Source organism: Diabrotica virgifera, chromosome 3 (assembly GCF_917563875.1).
Source record: "Diabrotica virgifera virgifera chromosome 3, PGI_DIABVI_V3a".
NCBI lineage: Eukaryota > Metazoa > Arthropoda > Insecta > Coleoptera > Chrysomelidae > Diabrotica > Diabrotica virgifera.
Window position 1 is genome coordinate 98,226,638 of NC_065445.1, and position 12,422 is coordinate 98,239,059.

A 12,422-nucleotide genomic window follows, 5' to 3' on the forward strand; every position below is an offset into this window, starting at 1 on the left:
TCAGCTTATTACCAACAATCTCCAAGTTGCTTGAAAGACTTATCATAAACAGAATAAATGCAGAAATAAATCCACAAAATTGGATCCCAGATCATCAGTTCGGATTTCGACAAAGCCATTCAACGATACAACAATGCCATCGCATAGTCAACGCCATCAACCAGTCACTTGAAAATCAGCAGTACTGCACAGCAGCCTTTATAGACATCAGTCAGGCTTTTGACAAAGTCTGGCATCCAGGCTTGTTATGCAAAATAAAAAGAATTCTCCCAGCAAGTTACTACAACCTACTGAAAGCCTACCTACACGAACGGCAGTTTAAAGTAAAAGTTAATGAAGAAGTCTCGGAATACAAGCCTATTCACTCTGGCGTACCACAAGGGAGCATACTAGGGCCATTATTGTACATACTATATACATATGACTTGCCTACAAATGATAAAACAACCATCGGGACATTTGCAGACGACACTGCTATTTTTGCCAAGCATGACGATCCTATTGCAGCAACACAAAATCTCCAAGAGCATCTAAACTCACTTGAAATATGGCTGAAGAAGTGGAAGTTTAAGGTAAACGAAACAAAATCATCCCATATAACATTCACTCTCCGGACTGGAACCTGCCCACCAGTAACCATCAATAAAATAAAAATACCACAAAGTAATCAAGTCAAATATCTAGGGCTACACTTTGACAATAAACTCAACTGGAAACACCATATAACAAAGAAAAGAATGCAACTTGACCTAAAAACCAAAGAACTTTACTGGCTCATTGGAAGAAAATCCCACCTTTCAATAGAAAACAAATTGCTAATATATAAAGCAGTGATAAAGCCAATCTGGACTTATGGCATTGAACTGTGGGGCTGTGCTAGCAAATCCAATACTGTGATTATCCAGAGAGCGCAATCCAAGATACTTCGAGCAATAGTTAATGCACCATGGTATGTATCAAACCAAACTCTACACAAAGATCTAAAAATTCCATATGTAACCGAAGTCATCCGAGAAAACAACAGAAAACACCACAACAAACTAGAAGACCATCCTAATCCACTACTTCATCCACTACTGCAACCTGTCCACAATAGAAGACTCAGAAGAAGCTGGCCCTCCGACCTAAGAGGTAACTGAGGAAACATCGCTGGATGTTTGACCTCTCCACGTCACCACATTTACAATAATTTAATTTAATGTAAGACCAACAAATTGACTTATAGATGTTTGTTTTATATCTGATTGTCAATAAAGGGAGATAATAAAAAAAACCTTAAGTTTATACCATTTAAGTAATATAATATATATAATTATTATAATTATACCACACACTTTAAAGGTACGATTCCGACAACGACTGCAGACGGCAGTTACAGTTGTCACCATGACAAACGTCATTATTTTGCACTATTAATTTGCATAATTATTAGCAACTGACGTTCTGCCGGACAGCAGTTGCAGTCAGATGTCGGAATCAGTCTCATACAGATACATAGTGCAAAGTAGTAACGTCCATAACGCTGAGAACTGCAACTGATGTTTGCAGTTGCCGTCTGCAGTCGTTGTCGGAATCGTACCCTTAGTCAAAATGAATACATACAAATAAGACCCAATATATTGAATTTCAATGAAAACTATCTGCTTTCTATTTATAAATTTTAAGGAAGACGATTGAATGATAAAAAATAGGACAAAACTATAATAGTCTGTGTTCTCACATATATTTCCATACTCTTATAATCCTCAAATTGATTTCAAATAATTATTACAAATTTTTGCATACAAAAAGATCTACAGACACCTGAAAAATATGTTTTTTGATTAAGGGACTGTAATGACCAAATTAAAATGATAAAAACAATTTACACGTGATATCTGATAATACACACTTAAAAGACTAATAGGGTTTTTCATCGACTGTCATTTGTTTCGAGCTTCTGTCATGTGTCACATAATATTAATATATCTACGCCATACGTCTTTGGTTTGTATCATTGGTAGGTATATATCAATAAGGTATGACGTAGATATATTAATATTATGTGACACATGACAGAAGCTCGAAACAAATGACTGTGAATGAAAAGCCCTATACATAAATACTCATGATGAAGAAGTACATTATAATTAAAAATGACTAACCATTTTCATATCGCTGCAACATGAAGCCAAAGCCGTCTTATATTTCAGTTCGTTTAGAGAGCGCAACAAGCCATCTGACCGAACAGTTTCAAAACTCATTAGTTTTTCATCAGAGAATGTACATAGCTGTAACATCCGTACATGCATTGGGTTCTTCTTCTTCTGTCTTGCTGTGGTTGCTGTGGGCATACTCAGCTGCAAATAAGATTGCTGCAATATGGCTCCAAACTTCACTATTACTACCGGCCATACACATACAATGTGCATTTGCTATGCCATTGGGACTGGCTATCACCTAAGCATCTAGTGGTTTAGCATTAGCTTTTTGGGAATGTTTCACCTAAAAAAAATATTTTATCTTTGTGGGAATGCTTCAACTACAAAAATTTATTTTTATTAGAGTATTTGCGTTCTTTACAATGATTGAGAATATTTTAAAATCAGACATTCATATAATATAATTTTAGAACAAACAATCATGACTGTTAATTATTCTCTTTTCTATCATAGCAATTACATGTCGTCTACCTAATCTGTAAACTGCGTAACTCCATTTATTCAAATTTTACAGAGGTACAAAAAATTATTTCTCTAAATATGACTAATGTGAATACTACGTATCTCCAATTTTAAAAGATAGGATGCTAAAATGGAATATTTTATAGATAGGTACACATATCACTAACATTTGTACCTATATTGTTTAATGAGTGTATTTAATATTATTTACCACCAACTTTTTCTTGAAAATATCACTTTCTAAACAGTGAGGTCAGTCGTGTGGTATGACAAACAGGGGAGTTACAAATTTTTCGTACTAAATTTGCTTCAAGGGAGATACAGTGTACCTATACGAAGATGTTACTATTTACTCTTCTGGTAAAAAAAGCATGTGCATCCTTTTTTAAACGAGTAGGGATTTTTTCAAATAAATGGCAGTAATAACTCATTTTCAGAGAAATATGGAGTTATGTACATAGTTTACAAATTAGGACGACAATATGTCTGGTTTCATACAGATATATAAACGTAAATAAATCTAATATTTAAAACCAATTTATCCAAAAGACACTAATACTGTTATCCATATATTTCTTAATGGTGAATAAATAAAATAAAGGCTTACCTTTCCAACAATAATATAGAAATCATTAACAATTTTTACTCAAACTTTCAAAACAAATCCAGTTGTGAAGGCATTTATGTGCCTGAAGGCTTTTATATGCTTTCATCTGCTACTTAGAGTAGTAACTGTGAGACTCCACCAGATATGTATAAACATCTATAATAGTGATTGGTGGAATAACTTTACTGTAAAATCCAATTCTGATGACTGAATTGTATATGGATCTAAATCTCCAATTATTTTCAGCTTCAATGAATATCTAAAACAATAAAAAAAATAATTTTATTGCTTGCAAAATTCATTATAGATAAATATCAGGGAAAATGAATAGTAAATAAAAATTGTTTCGCCTACCTTTCTCCAACATCTGCGGAGTTTATAATAATTTCCTTAAATAATCATTTTGCATTGTGGTAAATTTATAAAATTCACAGCCAACAAAATCTAAATGAATCCAAAATAGGCAAAATACGACAAGACAAACAATGAAACGACAACGACGGTACAAACATAACCTAAAACCTTTGTTTTGTAACTTTTAAGCTCCTCCCAATTTCGTGACGTCAGACTTAGGCTGTCTGAAATGAAAACGTCTTTTAAACGTATTTTAACGTCATTAATCTTACGTATTTAAAATCACATACAAAAGACGTCGATATGACGTAATGCTCAACCACGTGTATATATTCCACCAAAAACTGACGTTTCCTCGACGTTCTTGACGTCACTTGGTTGCCTGGGTTTATGTTGGCATCTGGGTAAAGTTCTTCGAGCTCTTTCTTTGTTCGTATCCTATATTGTCCTGCTGCTTCATTAAGCACAGGCCCAAAGATTGTAGGCCAAAGTATTGTTGGTCACGGTAACCTGAATATTCAACGTTGATAGAGGCGAAAACCAACTGCTGGTGGAGGGAGTTAAGCACAGTAACTCATCAGCCTTCCCCTACCCCCGAAGAAGCAATATACAAATTACAAAGCTAGCGAAACGTTGAAATGGATCCACACATATCGGTTGTCTAAAAAATAGATACGATCCAAACCCGGAGGATGATTATTTAATTAATAATGGTTTGACCTAATTAATAATTGAAGACCTAAGTGGAAGAAGGGGATATGTCACATTTTCTAAAATTTTGAGTTTCCTAGTGAATGAAGGTGGTATGTAACTTCACTATCATATGACACTTATACTGTACCTCTAAAAAGCTTAATAAGAGATATTCTAGTGGATGAAGGAGGTACGTAACATGTAGAATACAATTCTAGAATGGAAGAAGGAGGTATGAAACATTTTTCGTTTTTTTCAGGTTTAAATTGTTTATAACTCGAAAACGATTAACTTTAGAGAAAAATTACATAAGATCTTTTTTGTTTTCAATGAACAAAAGAACCTAAAATAATGTCTACCCGGGCCGAAATTGATTTTTAAAATTTGTTTAAATTTTTTTTAATAAATGTAGCAATAACTCCGATATTATGGCATTTAGGTATAGGAAATATAACACAAAAGATAATCAGCATTTCTTAAGGACTTCAAAACGCAAAAAATATACAGAATGTTCCATTTGAAATAAGAAAGTTCATTAGATTTCCAGAAAAACGGAAGATCTGACAACAATGCAATTACCACTATAGTATCGTCCGCATTAGAAAACCCTTACTCACCAAAATCTATAAAAAATCGTGCAAGCTTTCCGAGTTTCCGAGATAATTGAGGCTTTCCATACATAAAACTATCACTCTGTATAATATACTCCATTTAATAATACAAGGCAAGGTAGACGGAAGAAGAAGGGCCAGGTCGAAAAAGACCGTCATGGCTTAGAAATCTGTGAGAATGGTTTAACAGATCCTCTGCATCCCTTTTCCGAACTGCCATCAACAAAATTAGTATAGCCAATTTGATAGCCAACGCTCGATAATCAAGCACGGCACATGAAGAAGAAGATTATTTTGTGTTCAATTAGATAAATTTCTGTAAAACTGATTATAGAGTATTATTTCATGCAACATACCCCCTTCATCCATTCAGATAAAGGATAGTTATACAAACTAAAATTAATGGAAGAAGGCAGTTTTTATTTATTTTTAGAAAAAATATTAAAAATAAAAAGACATTATCAACATTATATGTAAAGGAATGCTTATAGCAATATAAATAAAGCCAAATAACACAAACAATATTTTCATGATAAAAGTAGAGGAATAAAAACTTTAACTGCCCATATCTCAAAAGGTAGGGTTTGTAACATACCCCCTTCTTCCACTTGGGTCTTCAATTAGCTGTTTTTTGTCGTTTATGCATTAGTTCTGAATTGCGAATACTACTTACAGGAATTGTTTCGCTAGATGTCTTGTAACTTCTCCTTTGTTTTATCTGTGTACCTATATGTTTTCGAGACTGTTTATATTTTTTAGATTAAAGTCATATTTAATATGAAGGGACCACTTACGATAAATGATTTTGAAGAAGAACTAAATGCACTAGAAGTAGATGAAACATTACTTATTTTACAAGATCTGAGCATTCTAGAATTGTGCCTTTTAATAGCTATGAAACATCATGCTGAAATATATCAAGGAAAAGCAATGAATTTTGAGATGATTCTATCTAGATATAACAAGTTTGTCAAATGTAACTCCAATATTCAAAATTTTCCAAGATCCGTTATCATGAAAGCGTTTGAACATATACAGGTGAGTCGTCTTCCTATATAATAATTATTTGCTATGTCGTTTCTTGTTAAAAATTAATTATCTTTATGGTAGGGCAGCAAAGAATGCTAAATTTTCAGTCTCTCGAGCATTATGGGGGCCTAGTGGGTTGTTAGGTCCCCTAACAGGTCCTAAAACCGAAAAAAGTTAAGTAAGGTGTTCTGAAGCTATTTCCTTGTGGCATTTTTATAATAAACTATTTTTAATGGGAAATAAGCCACAATTTTATATTTTATCGTTGTATTTGGTTGTCTTTTTAAAGACAGATCACATGCTATGATTTTTTTGTGACGGATATTCTTGAGTTGGGATTGATTTCATGTAATCGAATGAACTATCTTTTAGTAAAGTCGTCCCAGGAACGCAACTCATAAATATTGGCGATATCATTTTAAAGTCTTCTACTTTAAAATGTATAATATACGTCTGAATTGCCAATATAAATGAGTCAGATTAAATAAATTATTAGAAGAATTTTTTTACTTAGCAAACACATTTTTGTTTATTTTAGTAGTATTTTATATTTTGACAACGAAACCCGATTTGGGCTTCGAAACGTTAATAAAATAATTTTTTTGGTAAAATTGTGGCTTATTTCCCATTAAAAATAGTTTATTATAAGTTAAGTAAGATTTTCCATTAAGTGGGGACTTTCCATTTTTTAATTAAATTTTCCATTTCCAACAATCGTTTTTTCCGATTATAGCGCCATCTATCCATAATTCGAAAAAATGTCTCGCATAAGTTGCTTATTTTTACGTAAAGAATCCAAGTCTGCAATAAAAATTTGGGGGTCCCATTTAAGATTTTAGAGTAACCCCCCACCCCACGTCCGAGGGGTGTCGTGTTTGGTACCATTCGATAGATTTTTCAAAAACATTTTGAAAGTGTATTTTGCAGTTTTTCGATTTGATATTCATTTTGCGAAATATCGCGGGGTTTGTATTTAATATTTTAAAGTTATAGTACCATTCAATAGATTTTTGAAAAATATTGAAGACGTATTTTTTATATTTTCCGATCTGACGTTCATTTCGCGAAATATTCGCTTTTTTTTTGTGAAACTTTTTGACTCATCCATTTCATTACGCCCCGCTCAAATCGTCAGATTTTTGAAATACCCTCTTTTGCATGTACTTAACTTACCTTATAGCCACTTTACACGATGCAACTAATTGCGCAATTAATTGCACAATTTCTTGCAGCAATAGAAATTGCATCCTGTCATACGCGAATTGCACAGAAAAGCTGCAACTTCTTGCAGCAATTTCTTGCTTCAAGAAGTTGCAGCTAAATAGAACATGTCCTATTTTTCATGCAATTTTTTTTGCAATTTGGTTATATTTTTAGTAACTTTTAAGGCTACACTGTTTGTTTTGTTTCTGTAATCCTAAATGTCAAACTAAACAATTTTTGACAAAACTAGAGGAACTTTTTACCAATTTCACGCTTCACAGATAACATTATTCTGGTGGATAACTTTAATTTGCAACATAGGGATTAAAGAAACTATATTATATTTCTATTTCTTTTGTATTTAACAACTTGTTTCCTTTTGTAAATGAATAATGTATTATAGGTATACTTGCATTAGGTATTAATTGATTTTGTTATACATAATACATATGTATTATAATTTTCTCAAATTATAATCTAACATTTTTAATATAATATATCTGATAACTCTACTCAAAAAATTACATTTTTAATTTATAAAAACAACATAACCTAAAATTTATGGTATGTCAGTCAAAGTTTCTGTCCATTTCATGTCAGTTTATGCAATTACTTGCACCGTGTAATCACTTTATTGCAGAAAGCTAGTTGCAACTTATTGCAGAAGTTCTTGCTGCAAGAACTTGTGCAATAAATTTCGCAATTACTTGCATCTGTAAAGTGGCTATTATCTTAATCTGACAATTTCAAGTATTTTTAAGGACAGATTTTTTCTTCGGGCCCCTCATAACGTACTTCCCTGTGTTAAGAGCCAATATAATATGGTAGAGATACATCTGCAGGATACTAGGTTTCTCCCCATATGATAATCTGACGCGCAGTAACTGCAAAAATCCCCGCTTGGGCTCCCCTACCATCACTACCACCTTAAATTATATCATCTGCATTTCACCTACTGTCACTTTCAACAGTTTCTGAGTTGTATACCTACTTGTAATCAAACTAGATTCTCAGATTATGTATTCATAGTATTTTTTATCTGTATCTGTTATACAGAGAAGAATGGCGGTTAGGAGTCGGAGAACGGAATGGAGAACTTTGTAAACCAGTAGTAGTAGTGGTATTTTTTTTAATTATATAAAATATGTTTTTTTATATCTTCATGTACACTTGGTTGATACCATTATTAATTAGAGCAGGCTGTATCGTCGCCCCCGTTAGGTAAATTATTCCGATTCGATTTTTTTGCACTCTCTTTGGGTCATTATGAGCATAAAAGGTCTCTTGTGATTTTTCTCTAAAATTTATAGTTGTCGAGGAGTTATATGCGATTTAAAATTAATAAAAGATGCGAAAATGGCCATTTTTAAGACTTAATAACTCGGTTAAAATTATTGTTATGAAAGTCAGAAAGTGACCGAATCAAAGTTTAAAGCCCTCCCTACATGATCATGAAGAAATTTGTGTCATTAATTTATTACTAAGTTGTTATTTTTAATTATTAACAATGAGCAGCTAAGAGCGTATTGAGGCGGCCGTCAATGTGAGTGCGAGTAAGATGCACCATTCCGGCAGTCCAATGGTGCATCTTACTCGCACTCACATTGACGGCCGCGCCGCCTCAATACGCTCTTAGCCGCTCAATATAAATAATTAAAAATAACAACTTAGTAATAAATTAATGACACAAATTTCTTCATGATCATGTAGGGGGGCTTTAAACTTTGATTTAGCCACTTTCTGATTTTCATAATAATAATTTTTAACCGAGTTATTAAGTCTTAAAAATGGCCATTTTCGCATTTTTTAAATTTTAAATCGCATATAATTTTTCGACCGCGGTACCTGCCGGCACTCTGTGGATTTGTTGTTAGGACCTCTTTTTGAGTAAGTTTGTGCAAAAATATCGAATCGGGATAATTTACCTAACGGGGGTGACGATACAGCCTGGTCTAAATAGGAGTGTACAAATACTTGCGTATGCAGATGACATTGATATCGTATGACAAGAAGAAAGACGGACCTGGTTCAGTCGTTCACAGCATTGGATGCAGCAGTAAAAGAATGGGGCTATACATTAATACTAATAAAACTAAGTATAATAGGAAGGTCACAAATAATAATCAAGTCGCAAAACCCGAAGATTTAAGGTTGGAACATGAACATATACCTTCTAAGGAGTAAAAGCGTTCATGTATCTTAACTGAAAAATCAACCAAAGTAATACATTAATTGCAGAAATTAACAGACTTATATATCTAAAAGAATAAAAATATTGATATACAGAACTATAATCAAGCCCGTCCTCAGTTACGCGTCAGACACGTGGACAAAAACAAAAAGTGATAAAGAACGGTTAGGCTGTTTTGAACGTAAAAGCTCAGATATATTTATAAAGGCATGCAGGAAAACGGATTATGGCGTAGACGCTATTAGTTGTAACTGAATAAATACAGGCCTAAAGGTACGTATCTATTACTTTGGTGCTCCGTGCGGATACGACATGCGCTCCTCTACATACAGTGTTGCCACAGGTCTTGGATAAAATTGCGGGAGACTGCTCCTATTTTTTCGGTAGAAATCGTCAAATTTCGGTAGAAATAATTTTTTGCTACTTTTGCTATCACATTGCAAAAAATGATACTTTAGGTACGAGTATTCAAAAATAAACTACATTCATCATCATATGTATAATGATCAATAATCACCATTCATCATAAAAATCATTCAAAGTTCAAAATCGGTATACCTTAAAAAATGTATTTTCTCGGCTTTCTAAGTATTATAGACATAGAGCAATTTTTTTCATTTTTTTTTTTTTCAAATTAACTCGAGTAGATCCCTCTAACTAACGCAATACTAAATATCAAGTATGCTTTAGTTTTGTTATAAGGAATTAATTTATTTATATAATAAAATAAAACTGCATATTTTTTCTTGTTGTAGATTTTTTAAAAAACTTAGCACACGTGTACCTATTAACGTTCAAAATACAAATATTCTCATTTGAAAGCTGTATAATTGTTTAAGAAAGTTAAAATTTTTTGTTATAATAAATAACAGGTATAAGTTATTAACATTTATAAATTACTGCAAAAATAAAGTTTTTTTGCAATTATCTCCAATTGTTTATGTATTTCAAATTAGAAACTATTAAGATTTACAATTCCTATTTATTTGAAACATTTTTCTCTAAAATCTACAAGGAATGTTTTATTGTCAAAAAAATATTTTTTACTATGTTCTTTAGTTATGTCGAAATACCAGGATTTCAGTAGGTATAAATAATAAAGTTAAAAGGTGCAAAATAAATTTCTCCTGTTTTAAGATTTTAATTATAAATACTATTTTTAGTTTGGAATTATATTCTATATGAAAATAAGCCACAATCCTTAACATTATTCACTATTCAGGTAGGTATTAGTCCCAAAATCATATCTTAATATAAAAGGACAAGTCATAAAATTAATATCCGTATCTGCTGAACATTTGTCACAAGCTAGTAAAAGCAATTCAAAGATTCTTGAAAATTGACTAAACTCTATTGCCAAATCTATCCGCTAAAAAATTTCTAATAATTTTGATTTTTCGGTAGAAAAAAAAAAGAGAATTCGGTAGATTAATTTGAACATTAAGATTTTTGATTTTTCGGCAGAAGAAAAAGAGAATTCGTTAGATCGTTAGATTTGACAGGTATTCGGTAGATCTGCCGAAAAATCGGTAGCTGTGGCATCACTGTAACTTTTACTACATATAAACTGCCACCTGAACGAACGCCGCTCCGGGCGTTCTCGACCTCGGCGATCCAATCGGTGGCAGTTTATATGTAGAGGAGCGCATGCCGTATCCACACGTAGCACGGAGCACCACCGTAATGGATACGTACCTTAAGAGTAAAAATAAAATACGGTATTTTTCTTTAAACCTAATCACTGTTTATATTTCACATATTTTATAGTGTCAGTATATTAATTACTATTATTTTATTACATGATTTCAGAGTTTAGAATTGATTTCAATGATAAGCGGAGGTGGAACTAAAACCCAAAAGGAATATAGATTCTTTGAACTGCTCGTCATGCCCACACAAATTAGTGAAGCAATTAAGAAAAATCCTGAAGTACCAACCGAAGTAGTCCAGTGGGCGAATTCTTCTTTAACTTGCGCTTAGCCTGTAACAATGCCAAAGTTTACAGCAGAAGAGTCAATAGATTTTTGAAATCAAATATCAAATAAACTTTATGAGAATAAATATTTAATGCAACTACTAGTTTGTCATATATGATTATTCCTTATGTTATAAAGATACATTATTTTCCGATGTTATAAGCACTGATTGTGAAACTATAATGTTACCGGAAGCAGGTTTTTTCAATGGTTATGTAGTTAAGAGAGGCTAGTTTAGGTCAAGTTCAATATGACGGGGCTCTTAACCACACTTCACTCGTATTCAGTGGCGGCCCGTGAGGTAGTGCCATAGAGCCATGGCACTACCTTGCTAACTATGCAGAAACATATTTTTTATCTTAAAAACATTTTAATGCCTGTTTATTTTTTTTGTGAATATTTCTCTTTATTTTTATAAATATATCAAATCTGGCAACTGTGTAGCGCAATGCAAATCTACCGACTCTGGCCACCCACAGCTGACCGGATAAAGGATGAAAATCATAAAAATCCCAGTGCCGAACGGCATAGTGGCTCGTGAGAAAAGAGAAAGATTGTATGAGCATCCTGTGTAAGTGACAGAGAGAGAGAGCGGTATTGCACTTTTAACATACGTTTAAATTGGAGTCTCCGTGCCAGGCTCGAAATCTCGAAAAGGAAGTTAGTGGATCTTAAGATACAATGTTTTAGATCTACATATTTCTAGTTTCTTTACGCGTTCGCTTGACGCTATTGTGTTTATTGTCTACTACTGTATTGTATATTTGTGTTTATACTCTACTATATTTTTTAATTTGTAATTATTAGTTAGTGCGTTGTGATCGTGGGTGTCGTAGGTATAAAAATAATATTTTGATTATTTTCTACGTTTAATTTATTTATTGACAATGAATCAAATTCGTATATTAAAAAACTCTTTTGGTGGTTTTTCGTTAGAAAAAAAAAACTACAAATTAAAGAACTCGGTCGGCCTTTACCCGATTTAAAAATTGAAAAACAAAGTGGAAATGGACAAAAACTTCGCTGTCGTAAGTTTAATAAAATTATTTATGATAAAAATAGCTGGTTGTGTGGTTGCGAACAAACTAATAAACT

General features: G+C 32.7%; 1 protein-coding gene across 3 annotated transcripts in view; it reads left to right on the forward strand.

The window, feature by feature from the left end:
- The window catches only part of LOC126881978 (origin recognition complex subunit 4), a 40,225-nt gene extending 28,801 nt beyond the window's left edge, over positions 1–11,424 (forward strand). For 2 of the 3 annotated variants that reach the window (XM_050646729.1, XM_050646730.1), the window contains exons 4-5: positions 5,688–5,966; positions 11,161–11,424. In XM_050646729.1, the coding sequence (XP_050502686.1) occupies positions 5,688–5,966; positions 11,161–11,331 (450 nt within the window). In that variant the 3' untranslated portion in view covers positions 11,332–11,424. Of the gene's footprint in view, positions 1–5,687; positions 5,967–11,160 lie in introns of those variants that run through there. The other variant, XR_007697068.1, reaches the window with a different exon arrangement.
- The last annotated feature ends 998 nt before the right edge of the window (positions 11,425–12,422 follow it).